At 40.7% G+C, this 16,947-nt stretch overlaps 2 protein-coding genes across 5 annotated transcripts in view; one reads left to right on the top strand and one right to left on the bottom strand.

Moving 5' to 3' along the window:
* LOC115772040 overlaps positions 1–3,388 on the top strand; it is a 54,748-nt gene extending 51,360 nt beyond the window's left edge. Inside the window, exons 8-12 of the mRNA XM_030717978.1 lie at positions 43–283; positions 351–796; positions 910–1,204; positions 1,274–1,443; positions 1,735–3,388. Coding sequence (XP_030573838.1) covers positions 43–283; positions 351–796; positions 910–1,204; positions 1,274–1,443; positions 1,735–3,066 — 2,484 coding nt within the window. The 3' untranslated portion in view covers positions 3,067–3,388. The remainder of the gene's footprint in view (positions 1–42; positions 284–350; positions 797–909; positions 1,205–1,273; positions 1,444–1,734) is intronic.
* A 2,813-nt stretch (positions 3,389–6,201) lies between these two features.
* On the bottom strand, positions 6,202–16,786 carry LOC115771602. Of its 4 annotated transcripts, none has more exons than XM_030717361.1 (7): positions 16,700–16,786; positions 9,085–9,597; positions 8,802–9,016; positions 8,122–8,740; positions 7,429–8,066; positions 7,224–7,370; positions 6,202–7,157 (listed from the first exon to the last, which is right to left on the bottom strand). In XM_030717361.1, the coding sequence occupies exons 2-7, from the start codon at positions 9,474–9,476 to the stop codon at positions 7,039–7,041; spliced, it is 2,130 nt and encodes a 709-aa protein (XP_030573221.1). In that variant the 5' UTR covers positions 9,477–9,597; positions 16,700–16,786; the 3' UTR covers positions 6,202–7,038. The 4 variants fall into 4 exon arrangements, with proteins under 4 accessions (XP_030573221.1, XP_030573220.1, XP_030573222.1 ...); XM_030717360.1 differs by lacking the exon at positions 16,700–16,786 and adding an exon at positions 9,744–10,141; XM_030717362.1 differs by lacking the exon at positions 16,700–16,786 and adding an exon at positions 9,795–10,141.
* Between the last annotated feature and the right edge of the window lie 161 nt (positions 16,787–16,947).

Raw genomic sequence — 16,947 nt, 5'->3', positions numbered from 1 at the left:
CATGTGCACTTTTTTTGAATATTTTTGTCCTCTCTTTTGCAGTCCATGTTCGTGGTGCACATTGTGCGCAGCAATCCGCATCAGTGGAGCTCGTTTGCTCCCATGAAACTTAATCATACCTCGTTTGTGGTGATCTCAACCGGCCTGCCCATCTATCGTCCCTTTGCGCTGATCACGCGCTTTCTCCTGCCCACCTCGGAGGTGCTTTCCGGCAGTATAGTGCCGCAGCAGATGATGATTAGTTCGCTCCGAAGTCCGGCCGTCGTTTGCTGCACCCAAGGCTGTAAGTCAATCTTCCGCTCAATTCCTGTTCCACTTCTGAACCATCTATCACATTTATTTTACCATAGTGCTGCTGCGGCTGGTGCATCTGGGGAACGACACCTTTGTAAAGTGGTCGCAGGCGGAGCTGGACAACAAAAAGTACTTCATACTGCAGTTCTCCATCAATCACACTCATCCGCATCCCGCCCAGCTGCTGGACGGACCACTCCATGGCACTGTTACGTCCGTGGAGGAAAAGGCGGACGAGGTGCGTCGCCAGCTTACCATCATACGGCCCCTCAATCAGTCAGCTGCTGCTACAGTGCTGCGCAATGCGGAGCATGAGGTGCTGGACAACGAGGTGGACGATGTTACGCTCGAAATGGAGGAGGACATCTTTAGCTTAGTGGTGGACGCCAATGTCACAGGTCTGCTTTTGCAGCACTTTAGTCGCATCAAGATGCGCGTTCTAATCATTACCAGCGAGAACGAGTTCCTCGCCCAGGACTTTCGCTATGTACAGTGGAAGATTGTGAGTAGACTGTACTGTAGTGGCAAGTGGCAATCACTTTACCCCAGCGCCCAGCGTTTCGACGCAGTCCATTGCATGCTCTAAAGTCCCTATGTGTCTGCTCTTCCACACAGATCGAGAACGGCACATCTGATCAGTCGAACATGTCCTTTCGCCTGATTACCGTGGAGTCGCGCATGCTGGCCTTTCAGTTCTTGGACAGCCTCAACGACACCTGCGTTTACGAGTGCCATCTGCACGTCCAGTTGTCGCTGCGCAAACAGGAGCCCAAATGCAAGGAGCGCACCATTGTCAATTCGATGCTGCTTGTCAGCGGCCTCAGCGCCAATGAGCGCTACAATTTCCATTTTTACAATTGTAAGCCACAAATCTTCTACGGCGAAATGGATGTGCAGACGCTGCCCGACCGTAAGCACTTCCTATATTCATTATGTCAAGATTAGATTCCAATTCTTTACTTCTCACTTGCTCACTTAGCACCCGGCACCATCAGCAATTCAGGTCTGGTTAAGCACAACGGTCTCAAGCTCGTATGGGAGCCACCAGAGCATCCCAATGGACGTGTCCATCACTACAATATACTCTGGACCTTGGGCAATATCACTCACGAAGCAAATGTACTCGAGTGCCGCACCTGCTCCTATAAGGTATGTTTAGCCTTACAAGTGTCTAAGTCTTCATAAAAAAATTGAATAGTTGGAAGCAAGAGTTTGCCTCTTCAGTTCAGACTAGAAGGTAAATTGGCGGAAAACGAGGCCGGTTTATACCCGCAAGTATTATATATAAAAACAACTTTTTGATAAATTATAAGCTTTATTAAGACATATCCAAGCTCTAAGCCTGTTAAATTCAATTTAAGGATGTAGCCGACATATACAACATTTAATCTGAATGCTCTTTGGAAACATTCTCATATAAATCACGTTTCCATTTTGCAGTTTCCCAACGTTTCGGAAACGGACAAGATTCATGTGGCCGTGCGCGTTGTTGGCGAAACGGGCGTCGGTGCACCCATGTTCTTTGACCTGGTCAATCATCATCATCATATTTTAGAAACGGTGGAGAACAACTCGAATCATGAGGTTTACAGCGGCATCGCCATCGGCTCACTGCTGTCCACTGTTTGCGTTTTTTGTTTTGCGCTGTTCATCATATTTCAGAGACGCCGGTTTAAGGCACGCGCCCAGGGCCCCACGCATTTGACCACGCCGACGGACATCAATTTCGGCAATCTGAGCAGTGCCTCGGGCATGCCCGGCGACAGCGCTGGCGGGCTGAGCGGCAGCACACTGCAGCAGGACTGTCACGAGATGCAAACACTGATACCACGCTCCCGCTATCACATAGAGCTGCTGCCAGAGCACACGCTGGAGTATCAGACGAGCACAGCGACTGCCGGCGCAACGTTGCCCAATGGCAATGGAAACGGTCCGACGTCGCGGCGTGCCGAGCAGGAGGCACAGCTGGAGCTGAGCATTGCGGGCGTGCACAATCTGTCACAGTTGCCCCTCTGCGCCAGTTCGCCGGAGCGCAAAACCGTGCAGGATGCCATGCTCCAGGAGGCCAAGGCCTTCTTCATACCCTATCGCCATACGCCGCCCAACGCAGTGGCCTTGCAGGCAGCCGGCAACACCAACTCCAATGCCAATCACAAGCAAACTACCTCCAAGAACAGCGATGGTGGCCTGGAGGTGGTTGTGCCGCCCAACTCGCTGCCGCTGGTGGCCACAGTGCCGGGCCTGGGCAATGTGAGCAGCCGACGCAGCGGCAGCCTGAGCAGCAGCAGCGCCAGCAGCAGCAGCAGCGGCAGCAAAAAGCAATTCCATACAAATTTTGCGCGACACTCGAATTCCAATGATGGCATCTGCCTGCTGGCTGAAGAGGAGTCGGCGGCGACGCTGACGCCAACATCGGAGCACGAGTACGCGGGTGTTAGTCTCACCAATGGTTTCAAGTTGCCCGCCGACATGACAAAGCAAATGCCAAGTAAAAGCCAATACAGCAACAACAACAACAGTAGCAGCTGCAGCGGCAGCAGCAGCAGCAGCAGCAAAAACAAGAAGAAACCAACTGTTGTCCAGCTAAAGGATCGCCAACAGCAGCAGCAGCCGCCGCCGCAGCAGCATCCGCATTCATCCATAGTTCCTGCCAACGGGCCACAGACGCAATCTGTGACCGTTAATAGCAAAAAGACGACGGCAATGGCCAAACAGGCGTGGCCTGCGTCCACGGCTCTGCATCGTCGTACCCAAGTCGATCCAAATGGCTGATTCTGAGTTTGAGTTGTTGCCATTGTTGTCGTCGCCTCGCCAAGCAAAAGTATTCCATGAAGCTACTACACACAAACACACAATCACACACACACACTCATAAACACAGACACACAGACACATTCGCAGGTCGAAACATTCCAAACGTTGTGGGATCCCTATACATTTGCATTAGTTCAGCATAAGGATACATAAGTATATGCCTAGTTATATGAGTACATTTTATAAATGTATTTAGGTTCGAGAACCGAAGATGAACTATCTGAGAATATGAGTATACAAGAATATGAGTAAATAAGCAGCATATTTATATACATTCATATATATTAACACATATTTACACTAATTTTAAGCACATTTTTACATGTTTAATTTTTGTTTGTTTTCTTTCGTTTATTGAGGCTCATAATAATAATTCTAAATATATTATTATTTGTAGTATATTTAAAATCATATGAATTAATCAAACTGACGTAATTTTTAATTACAAACAAACATAGCCAAAAACCTCAAATGCAATAGCCCAGCTCACACACACACACACACACACACACACACACACACACACATACACACACACACACACACACACACACACACACACACACACACACACACACACACACACACACACACACACACACACACACACACACACACACACACACACACACACACACACACACACACACACACACACACACACACACACACACACACACACACACACACACACACACACACACACACACACACACACACACACACACACACACACACACACACACACACACACACACACACACACACACACACACACACGCACACACACAACATGCAACCACAATAGTCACAAGTGTTCATATCGATTTACTGCAAATATTTATATAAATATTTGCATAAATATTTAAGCTTAATACATAATTTTTGCATTTTAATTGCTGCATTTTGTGTTTTGTTTGTATATTTTCTTTTTATTTTTAATTTTTGTTTAACCGATATATCAAATGTACCTGATTATATTCATTTTGCATTTTGTTAAGCGCTCATTTTCAGCACCAAAACATAAATAAACACGCATATTGCATTTCAATTTTAATTAAACAGACCTTTTGTTTATGCCTAACACGCATTTCAAATGTACCGCAGCCGTATTGTACGAGTCTATCCCAAATACCGACTGTACCTAGTTTGTACAAACAACAAAACCTCTAGCTATGTCACACAAATACACACAAGCACACACTCACCCACATCTACACACACTCGTACGCACACAACATTAAATATTCTATTTCTATGAGCATTGCAATTAATATAAGAAGTATTTGACATTGAGCGCAGCATTTAAAATTGGCTCATCTATGATAGTTTGTTGTGAATTGGTGTTCAATGTTCAAAACGAGATGCAAAAATTGTTATGAATTATATAGATACACTCACACACACACACACACACACACACACACACACAGATACATTCCATTTGATAGACATATAAAATAGTACATGCATAAAATATTATAACTGAATGAAACCCAAAAAACTAATTAGAGAAAAAAACGTTAAATAAAATACGCAAATTCAAATAAACAATGTATGTATGTACCGTTCAATAATAGAAGAATGCGTTTAATATCTGTAACTGTATACGTATTTAGACCTAAGTGCAATACCACATATATGAAACCTAAACGAACCCGTGAACCTAAAACCAACCAAACAAAACTTAACAAAAATTACAAACAATAGTACCTTTCCAATGAAAATTAGATTGCATATAGACAGTAAATAAATTTAAATATGCGGCTTACTGAATGGTATATGTGCTTCTATATGAAAACAAATAAAAATAAAAATAACAAACTTACTGCAAATACCGTCTTGAAGCACATACAAACACACACACACACATACAGACCATAATACGCCGCCAATATTATTAACCAATCTGATTTGTGTTCATATTAAAATAAGCCACAGAATTTCAATTTCCACTGCATTTGGAATCAACTGATAGAAAATAGTCTTAGCTCATACAACATTTTCCAGGTGTTCCATCAAAATATATTAAATTCAAATAGATAAAAAAAATCAATGCAAGCTCAGAAAATATAAATTACAAAAAATAAAAAAAAAAAACAATTTTGATGAACGCAAAAAAAATCGCATTCAATTAACATAAAAAATATTCCGTAACTGAACTCAAAATTCCTAAAGAGAAAGAAAATTTTAAACAAAAGTTAAATTTAAAAAAAAAATCTATATATATTATGCAGCAAAAGGCAAAAGATTTATGTAATTAAAACAATATATAAAATTAGCTATTAAGAAATACTTATTAAAAAAAAAAACCGAGAAAGAAATTGGCAAGAAAGAGAAATTAAGAGAAAAATAATAATAACTGCGATTGTGATCGCTGTGTAAGTGGATGTGATAAATGTTTAAATTATTTAAGCGCGAAAACAATAAAACAAAAATGAAATGAATTATTCGATGGCATGGAAATGCGAATTGCGACTTTTGCATAGGTTTTGGCTAAAAACAAACCAATCCACATATGAAGAGTCCACTAAAATTGTAAGCAAATTTTGTTCTCAACTCTTTCTGTAATGCTGATCCTAATCATTATTTGAACTAAGCATGTCTCGTACGTAATTTTAGTTTGGGTTTTAAGTCCTCATTCTGTATACCTCATTAGTAGAGTGGAAATTAAACTGTAACTAAATTATAAACATATATACTTAGTTGTTTGCCCCATCTGTAACATGTTTATTGCTAAATTGCTTAAAAGCTGAACAGAAATCGAACGAAAGATATAAACTAAAAGAAATCTAATGTATTTTTTATGTAATTTATATACATTGTATATGCTACAGAAATATTATTGTACTGTATGTAGAAACTAAGCTATATATATATACATACTATACATATATGTAGAATTGTGTTAAAGTTTTCGGTGCAAGTAATTTGACATACCAACCAGCAATTAGCGCGGCTGCAGAGTCTAATAATATGTAACGATGATTTATGTACGTGAAACAGGTGAAGTACGCTAGAAAAGCAACCTTAACTATTGAAAAGCAAATGAAAAAAAAAAAAACAAATAAAACACATATTAAAACTAAGTTATGATGACAAAACATATGCTACAATATGCATTTTTATTCAAAATAAACGTTAAACGTATATTTAAATAAGTATATACACTACAATTGGCTTAGTCGTAAATCTTTAGTAGTTCTCAGTACTTTACAGGTTTGTATAAAATATCATATGGGCAATATCATAAAAGGAGCCACGAAATGAATTCGTTGGTAACGTTTAACAGCGGTGTTCATTAACAAGTATTAATATTCTTCAATTATACATATTAACATATAGCTTTCTATGGGCTGTGGTATGTGCTAAATACCTGTAAAATATTCAAATGATCACAACTAACTGAACGAATGATCACAATAAAAAATAGCAAAAGTTCTCATATCCTACATATATTACGTGCTAAATGGCATGCTTGAACGCATCTTAATGAGTGTGTCTGAAAAATGAACAAAAACTAAAACTTAAAACTTAGCTTAAAAATAATCTTTCGCTTTGCTAAGCTACAAATGGGCACAGTCAAGAGAGTTTGGATGTTTGATATATTTCCGAGACTGCGATGGGAGGATACTTAAAAGGAATACCAAAACAAGGTCTACTAAACTCTGTATTTAAACCATTAAATTATCAATTCCAAAAACAAAAGCAAATATTAAAATCAAGTTAATTCTGATTGCGCTCAATTATGAATTTAAACAAAACAAAAACAAAAAAAAATCTATGCTATGCACCACAACATGAAAAAGGGCGCTCCTCATATATTTTAGGTACGCATAAATATCGGTCAACTTTTAGTTGTAAGCCTATTCACATATCGATTCCAGTTCATTGAGGTCCTCTAGATATTGTAGACTAATTGAAGGGCGCTCAGCACACCTTTCTTATCATTTTCACAAGTTCCTTGTACAGAATGCATTCCCGGCTGCGCGGCTTGCAGATCTCGCGATGATCCAGCCTTATGCCGCACACTTCACCAAAACCTGGATCTGTTGATGTTAAAGTAGGCTTGATTAAACTATATTTGATAAGTTAGGAAATAAACTAGGTCTTACCGGCTGAATCTACGCCCACAATGCGTAAATACAGTACCGACATGAGCGTCAGAGCTGTCTCCACAAAACTAAATACCTCGATCTTTAGATGACCCAAGTGATAGAGACCCGCAAACCGCCGATGCAGATCCAACAGATATTTGTTATCTACAAGGAGAGTTTATACTACATATAACTGAAATAATAAAACATAGTTTCGTCATACTCTTCTCTATCTCCAGCAGCTCCACGGAGCGCGTCAGCAGCGGCGCCTTAATGGAGGCCAAATGGGAGCCGCGATGCGGCACCGAGTAGAAGAAACAGCCGCGAGCGGATCGCCAGAGTGGTCGCATAGCTGGACGCCCGCTCTCCCAGGCATCCACAATTAGCTGCTTGATAAAGAGGCCGCCCTTGGAGTGGCCTACGTAAATGATCGGATGGCCGTGGCCAACGCGATGCTGCATAAGCAGCTCGGCCATTTCGCGCGAGCGCTGAATGAGGCTGGAGCGTGGCTCCTTGGTCTTCCAAAGCGGACGCCACAGATACTGGTCAGTTGTATAGTTGACAGCTATGACTCTTACACCCGGACAATCCAGTGGCAGCCAGTCGCCGGGCCAGCAGTTGGAGTAGTTCGGATCATTGGCAGAAGGTTTCTTTTTGCTTTTGCTGGCCGTCTTGCGCGTCGCAGAGGCCTGTGTGGTGTCCATGTTGGGACTGTTATTGCCTTCGGCCTGCAGCATGGACTCCAGCTCGACCTGCAGCAAATGGCTGTTGTCGTGCATACGCAGACGGAATGTTGGGAAGCTGTACTCGATGCCCTCACAGATTTGTATATCCTCTGGTTCGCCACAAACATACGCGTAACTGTGGGCGAATCATTGATTAGTGAGTGCAATGGCAATATTAAATCTCTACTCACTCTTCGGCATCATCATCATTGTCGGAAGCACTGAACGCCTGTGGCTCAGTTGTCTGTTGCAGCGTTGCCTGCTGCCAGGCAGCGTCATCAAACGCTGCATCTGTTTCCAGAAGGCGATTGCAGGAGGCAAACTTGGCGCGTTTCTCGCGCGGCGCAGGATGTATGGCGGCGCTGCGTGAATGGCGTGGACGCTTTGGTGGACGCACAGGTGGCCGGGGCGGTCGATCGAACTCCACTGGATGACGCTCGTTTTGCCACAGGCCCTGCCGCCATGTGTTTAATAACGAACCGTGCAGACCATGCACAAGCACAATGTCGGCGCGTATGGGTGTGCCCGCCGGCGGTGCGGCAAGTATATTAAGAGTGCAACAGCTGGCGCTTGAGCTTTGAAGACTGTAAGTTGGCGGTCCCTGCAACGGCGTGCTGGGCGTTGTGGGCGTATTGGGCGGTGTGGACGTTGTGGGCGTGGTCGGTGTACGTGTGCTCAACGTATCGGGCAGACTTTCCAAGCCATCTTGGGACTTGCGCAACTTGAGCAAATTGAGCAAAGGCCCCAGACGATTGGAAACTGTCAATGGAAGAGATTGTGGATAGAGCGATAAGCATTTGATATAAAAAGCTGTGAATTTCAGTATGAGCACGATGACACAATGAGTATGTGGGGCACAGCAGGGACTTACCCTGAACGGAGGATAGATTCAGCGATATGGTGTTCGCGGCAAAGGCCACCAGATTGGTCAGCGCCTGGCGACTGGAGGCCAGATTCTGCAGCACCCGCAGCACGCGTACATCCCGAATGCCCTTAATGCCGCGGGCGACACCATTCGCCAGCGGCAGCACCAGACGCACCAGTATCCCCAGGACAACACGCATGCTGCCGCTGTTGTGGCTGCCCCTTAAAGCATAGATAGTTGCCAGGTGAGCAATTGGAAAGGTTGACACTGGATATTTACGGGCACTTACGGTTCCATTAGCACGCCGCCGCTGGACGAGCGCACCAGCTGGCTTATCGCCTGCTCCTCCTCCTGGCGATCAATTTCCAGCTCGTTGCCATTGCTCATTGTGCTCCCAAGCGGCTGATCCGCGCTTGACAGCAAGGCCTGGGCCGTCATCTGGCCAACTTCCTCGGCAATGCTCATCATGGCTATGTCACAAACGTAATGCTCATCGATTGAGCGCAGTAATGAGCTGTTGCTGTTGCTATTGTTGCTGTTGTTGCTGTTGTTGCTGTTGTTGCTGTTGTTGCTGTTGTTGGCTGCCTTGTCTTGAAGGTCTGTGTTGTTACTGTCATTTACATTTAATTCCGCGCTGGCTACTGCACTGCATTTGTCATAGGTTTCGGTCTTGGTAAACATATTGATCTTGCCTTTTCTTTCTGCTCTTCCTGTTAGCTTGCCTCCACATTGGTCTGTACCTCTGGCTGGCTGCCAATTAGCACAGATTCAACATGTTGCCGGTCGAGAGCTGCGCACTAAACTGCAGCCAAATAAATTAAATTTGACTGTTAATCATATGCACACAGTTGGCCGAGCATTAAGGGAATGCCACAAATGTCAATGTCACTGCCATTGCACTCATTTAAATAGAATAATTTGCACTAGTTTGTCTTCTGTTTCGCTTACCATTAAAAACGAAATAAATTTCCATTTGCCAGTTTAAAAATATATACTCACTGGCGCAGTGTGACGTCGCATCAAAACACGTATACGACTTGATGGACAGCCAGAAATATGCAAACTAAGAAAAACTGGTAAAGCGTGCGTTCACCAGCTTACTAACTTTTCACAGTATATTTCGTTGCTGTGTTATGCAATTTGCATTAACAGTTTGTAAACAGATTTTTCTTTAAGCTGAAAAAACTATGACATACTATGATCAGGTTGTTCGACGCTAGAAACTTGCAGTGTTGGCATAACATGAGCACGATTCACAAAATGTACATAATACAAGAATCTGAAAGTATTTCATTTGACTACATCAATAAATTGCAAAATGAGGAATTACAGCAGGAATTGAATTACATTAAAAAATTAAACTAATCATGGTTTGCTTTCTTTGGGACCTATCTTAATAAATGAAGAATTACAAGAATTAATCAATTTGTAAATAAATAAATATAATTTAATTTATTAAAATGAATAGATCTCTTCTGCCGGCTGGTGTCACGAAAGGAAGCACGAGACACGCACAACTCTGATATAAATAATCTAACGTGATACTGTGACGATTTTTGTTATTGGCTAACGGTAGATATGCAGGAATATCACTAATACCAACTGTGGCGAATTATATATTATATTTTCTTTGCTGCAATCCCATTAGACAACCAACATCAGACGTCAACTGCAGCGTGTTGCATTGGTTGTTATGCCGCATGCCACAGCGGCAAACTGAAAAGGTTCAAGTTGAGGGTCGTTACATGTCATGATGGGAGAAAAGGGCAAAGCTTGTTGCATGCCAGCGTGTGGCATGCATCGGCCGCAAGGCCTAGCACAATGGACCTTGCCAATGTAGTACAACTGTTATATTTTTGTTTTCTTTTTTTTTTCTATTTATAGCATTATAAATATTCCACGACGAGCGGCAATAACTGTACATTTTAGCAAGCCACAATAAGAAATTTGCGTTTCCATTCAGAATGTAATTACAAAGGGCAACATGGCACCGCAATAACTCAGCTGATTAACTGACAATGAATGCTTAGAAGTGAAGCGGGGCCACCCACCCGTATTTAAGTTACACCGCCTAAGCAGCTCGACTTACACGACTTGTTCTGCTCTTGGACACTCGGGTGAACCGCGCACAATGCAAATCAAAGTAGAACTGCAATCGGCACCTGCAGCCCAACTGTGGCTAATGCGTACCACGTTCGAGTGTCTGCGTCCACAAACACACTCGAGCAAGAACTGCTCAAAGTGTCATTCAGATGGGACAGGCACAAGTATCGAGTACTGAGTACTTAAAATGGTGCACCTCGAGTACGTGCTGCGGTGCAACAAAGTCAAGTGCAGTCAAATTTTAACCATATACCATGCATAGTTTTCCCATATGGGCTTTTGCCTTATGAATAAACATTTAAAAGCGGCGATAAGCCATAAAGGCTTTCATTTGTTCTTATCGCTGTGCGCAGTTGCTGTTCGCCAGTCGCTTCTGGCGAAATGTTTGTGGTGCCTAATTGGGAAATGTCTTTCTGTAGGCATTTGCTGATTAAGTGTTGATACCCTGTAGCCAGCTGGCCCGTATCTAGATAGGTCTATTTTTTTTTTCAAATTTATTATGGATATTATTAATTTCGTTTTAGCAATTTTATAAATAAACCTCATTAATATTTGAATAAATTAATAACTGCGGCTTATCCACAGCAGATACAAAAAGCTCCTAGTTCAATTCTAAGTACTCTTGTCTTTATGATGGCAGATATGCATGCATCCAATATAGTATTTTTATTTAAGCACTCTTGCTATACGTGATGTGGTATATGTTTATATGCTTTCGTTAATGAGGCGCTTTTTCAGGTGTGTGTGCACCACCGCAAGCATGTTGCGTCGTGGGATGGACGATGGACAACACAAGTTTTTACTTATTTGTGCAGGGTACACAGGGTATTTAATAGTCGAGCTTCTTAAGTTCTTTTGGTTTCTACTTCTACTTTATCTAATTTTGTCGATTGGCACAGGTGGTTTGAGGCATCAATTTTTCTATTTGGCGGGTTGAACTTTAATTAATTGCCATGCTTGGCATTGATTGGCTTGAATGAACTTTGCCTTTATCATTGTGCATAGAAAAAAAGAAAGAAGTAATCTTTGTTATTTCACCTGGGCCAGATGTACACTAATTTGTGTTATCTAATTTGGGGTCTGTGAACGTTGACAATAGATAATCCTAGGGGACTTGAAAGAAATGTAGACAATTATCGGCCAGCTCAAGTGCATGGCTCTAATTTATGACTTGGCACGACAAGCAGACTGATAAACCCCATTTGTAATGCAATCGATTACGCTATTTTCTGGCAATCACAAGCTTAGGCAGTCGAGAATAAATGCTACGACCTACACTTGAGCTCATGGTCTGCACAAATATCCGAAGCTAGTCGTCGAGAATTGCCAATCGTGTGCCAGTTGAGTGTACTTTGTGCCCGTATAATAAATATTGCGGATCATTAGCTGAGTGTATCGAATCATGTCCAAATAAATCTACAAATTCAACAACATGCACAAAACTAATTGAGAAATATGTTCTTTATAAGTTGCAGATGTCGCTGACTAAGGCTTGAATATATATATTAGAAAAATGAATCTATGAATAAATAAGAATTATGAATGCAGCACATGTAAAATTTCGGGATTAAAGATCGAAAGGGGTGATGCTCTACTTCAACTTTGTTTCGGATTGTTTGACGGGGCGTATATTACATTATTACTCATACGCAATGTGTACTTTGTTCAGCTGAGCTGCTGGGCTATTCAACGCCGCTTTATCAAAAGTTCGTCGCAGTTGCAGTCGCATTTTATTGTTGCTGTCTTTTATCAGAAAATACGGCGTATTATGGGCACCAGGCAACTGCACTCGCAGACAATTAAACAAATAAATGCATGAAAGCGCTGCCTCCGTCGACTTTGTTGCGTTCGGTTTCATTTCATTTCATTTATGTTAACCGATTGTTTTCAATGAAGTTTTTGCATAAGCTGACTCGTTGCCCAACAAAATGCTGAGAGTCCGAGCATTTATTAACTGGAAATTGAGTGGCAAGGCGACACAAAAGGCAAACATCAAGCCGTATAACATTTTAATTGAATTGGCGCATGTGGCAGCCACGTGAGCCCCCAATTGTACTAAGTACATTGTGTGTATATATGCGATTGCATGCTAGAATAGCCAACAAGCTCACCTGCCTTCAGTCAGCCCCGGATATTGACGCCCACGCGACGGCAGGCGTCAGGTGTGCGATAAACTGGAACAAAATCCAATCTGAATCTGAATCTAAGCGCCAGAGAAATGTACTTAATATGCATTTCAGTGAAAAAATAGTTTATTCATGCGCTTCGATTGACACAGACAATTTGATTGAAATGTGTGTGGAATATATGAAATAATAATGCTTGAATTCGTCAAATGCACTGTGTCACAGTTTTTAGGCAGTTGACTAATTTGATTCAACTCGTGATTTATTGACATATTGTAAATATCCAATGTACTGAAGTTATTATTTATTGTTCCTAATGATATCATGATGGGTTGAAGCATAGATTAGCTTAACAACAGCAATAACAACTAATGACAACACAATTGAGCCTGGCAAAGAAAACTACAGGCCGACTGATAAGAGCGTAACACAAATCAAATTGTGATTTAATGTGTAGCTGAACAATGTTAGCAATAAAAAACGATCAATCGACTGTAACCATGGTTCAATAAATACTAAAAGCGTTTTTGCTTTGCAGCCATCAAAAATACATATACTTATATTTCATGTGAATAGCTCAATGGGCTTAAAAGGGATTTTCAATTCGAATTCAATCGATTTAATTCAATTCAAGTGAGTTGCTACGAGAAGATAGGTCCGAACTTATAGCTTAATTTACGATGCTCTATAAATTCAGAAATCAGAATACTAAATGGTATGAATACCCAAAATCTGTGTATTTAAACTTGAGACACGAAAATAGCATTAAGCAGCTGTTTTTATTTTTATTTATCATATTGTAACAAAGGTCGAATTCAAGGCAGTCTCCTATATATTGGACATTTAAGGGTAAGCAAGTGCATTAAGAAATGGAAACATCAAAAGTATATAATAAGCTACTTAAGAGTACTTAATGCGAGATGTGGGAGGCATGTTGAGTAGAATGGTAATTATATAATATATATATAGTAAAATAAATTAGGCTATTGTTATTTTAGTACGAGGCATCAAAACAGAGCATTAATGGGATTTATTTGAGAGTGTGAAAAGTCTCAATTGGCTTAAGTGTACAAATTCCAAATGAGAAATTGAGAATATGTATGCTGCCCCCTCTTGATACACAAATCATTTTTATACATACAATTGTTAAACCTAACCGATTAGCTGACTGACTGACTGACTGATTGTTAATCAAGGTGCAGCACACGCCGCAAGCTGAATTTATTTTACAGTATTTAGTTACCTGGCGTTGTGTAAGTGTACGCTAATATTGCGTTTGGAATTCAGCCCACAAAAGTAGAAAATTCAGTTGCAAAGGTGAAAACCATATACATTTCCAAGGACAGGACAGGAAAGGTAAAACGGTGATTGAATTATTGCCCTACAATGAATTAATCATGAAATTAAGTAAACTTTTTGATTTACATAATTTAATTGTTGGAAATCAAATAAACCTAATTTCTTTTTAATATTTCGATTTATTATTGATGCATCAATGAACGAATGTGTCTATGTATGTATATATAAGTATGCGTTCTGCCAATTTTACTTCACTTTATTAATAATTCAAGCTGCGCAACAAACTAGATAAAACCCTTTTTAAATGTCACCCCACTATTCGATTCTCATAAACAGAATGTTTGCTTTCTGGACTTATTTTCTTTGAATTCGCTTAAAGTTCTTCATGCTTTGATTTTAATCATTTATAAGTGTTATACTACAAAAGTTTGTTATATTATTAACTTATTGGTATTTATTATTATGAACATGAACGTGTCTTTGTATTTCTACAGGTTTGAATGTACGTATGAACAATCTATATATCTATCTATATATCTATACCCATCTATATCTATCTATCTATCTATCCAACATTCTATCTATCTATCTGTTTATCTATCTATCTATCTATTTATCTATCTATCTTTCTATCCCTTCCCTCTCTCTTTCAGTCCCTCTCTTTCTCTCCCTCTCTCTCTCTCTCTATTCCTCCTTTTCTTTCCGTCTCTCTATTTCTCCATCTCCCACAATTCAATACAAAATGTTGAGAAAAGCTGGGGGACCATCATTTTGGTGAGAAGTTTCTTTACTTGGTGATTTTATGAGTGATTATATATATACAAAACTACAGACATAATTACAATAAATTATTGAACAGATGCCAAAAATATATTTATAGCATATAACTTAATTTTTTACCGGTATTATGTGTATAATAATAAGTAAATAATATTATGAAATTTTAAAAATATAAAACAATTTAGCTTTTGAGTTTTTTAACAAAGAGGTTGACTAGCAAGAAATCTCAAACAAGTTATGCAAAACCTGCCAGCAATGAAATATATAAAGGCACACAGAAGCGTGTATCTCTCAGCATACATATGTATTTATCAGTCGATATAGACAACATCAGGCCACATTATAAAATAATCATTAACATTTTGTGTTCTTTTTTTTTTTGACTGCGCCGCCATGAGAAACAGAATCAAAGCTTGCAGAGCCTTGGACCACAAAAGAACCGTGTCCGAAAATCAATGAAGTTGGTTTAGTCATTTGATGGGTGGCATGATTAAATCGGTTAACTGTTATGATATCATTTTATATAGTAATGGCAGGTATTTAGCGTGTGCATAAGGCAAGTGAATTGTTTGGCTGACAAATCTAACAGCTGGCACAGAGCCCAAATCCATTTGTATATATATTTATTACAACATCAGCCAACCCAACCGGCAAACAGTTAAGAGAGCAAAGAGCTTCACAGCGTGTGCTGGAAAATTCCTTAGCAGGGCGGCGGCAAGTGGTTGTTTATGCTTGTGGCCTTATGGCTGGTTAGGGCAGGGCCGGCACGCGAGAGCAGCGGGCGTAGGTGGAGTTGAGGTAGGCTGGAGGAATGCGCCATAACCTTCAGCAAACGTGTTGAGCGTAACCAAAGCTCCAAGCAGAAGCAAAAGAAATGAAATAATCATTGGTGTAAGACCAACTGTATGTAAATATATATACATATACAAGGGGCTTTGTTTGCCTCCCGAGCAGCTGGATAAGTCAATGCGACTATTTTCTGCCACAGTGCGGGGCAGCTGAGTAGAACAACCAACAGCTCTTTTGTGCCTGATTGCGTGCATGCAGGCTGCTCAGTTTACTTGCAGTGCATTGTAAATACACCCATACATATGTACATACATGCACGCATAATAAATTGTGCTTGATTACGGTTCAAGCGCCGTTCACCCAATCAATTTTCAGCTGTTCATGAATTCATATACATACATACACATACACATAACACTACTTCCAAAGTGAAGTTGTTTTGATTTTTGCAGCGTTCAATTTAGTTTGTGCACCTGTTTTTATATCATTGAAATTTAATCAGCTCCTGATTTTTCAACTATTGAGTACAACAAATGTAATCATATTTGTTTGTTTATTTATCTTTGTTGTTGGAGCCGGATAGCAACAAGCAGCAAAAAGCACGCGACGTTGATGTTGTTAATGTGTACATTTTCTTTATTATTGTGTTTTGTGTGGGAGGAAACGAGACAGAGAGCTCTCGTAAGACATTAATAAGATTTTTTGCCAGCACACTTTATAAAACTTACATACACTAGAATAAGTGTATATGTATGTACATATGTTTATGTATACTACGCAGTGGGTACAACTATAGGGCACACTCACACTAGACTTAAACTTGGCGAGCAGCGAAAGCTTTTTCCGCAGCGTAACCGACGACAACAGCGTGTCCACAGCGCTCGAACGCTCAACGGCAACTATTTGTTATTACAAAAGGCACATACGAATCTCTGCTGCACAGATACACGTTGTTACACACACACAAGCACAAGTTCACACATGTTTGCGTAGTGTGAGTGTCAACAAAAGTTTTACGCTAGAGAGAAGTCAGCAGCTGTGTCTGCGGCAGCTTT

This window comes from Drosophila novamexicana, unplaced genomic scaffold (assembly GCF_003285875.2).
Source record: "Drosophila novamexicana strain 15010-1031.04,08,12 unplaced genomic scaffold, DnovRS2.1 tig00000108-arrow-pilon, whole genome shotgun sequence".
In the NCBI taxonomy this organism is placed as follows: Eukaryota; Metazoa; Arthropoda; class Insecta; order Diptera; family Drosophilidae; genus Drosophila; species Drosophila novamexicana.
The sequence above is the reverse complement of the archived record's forward strand: the minus strand, read 5'-3'. Positions and strand labels throughout refer to the sequence as shown.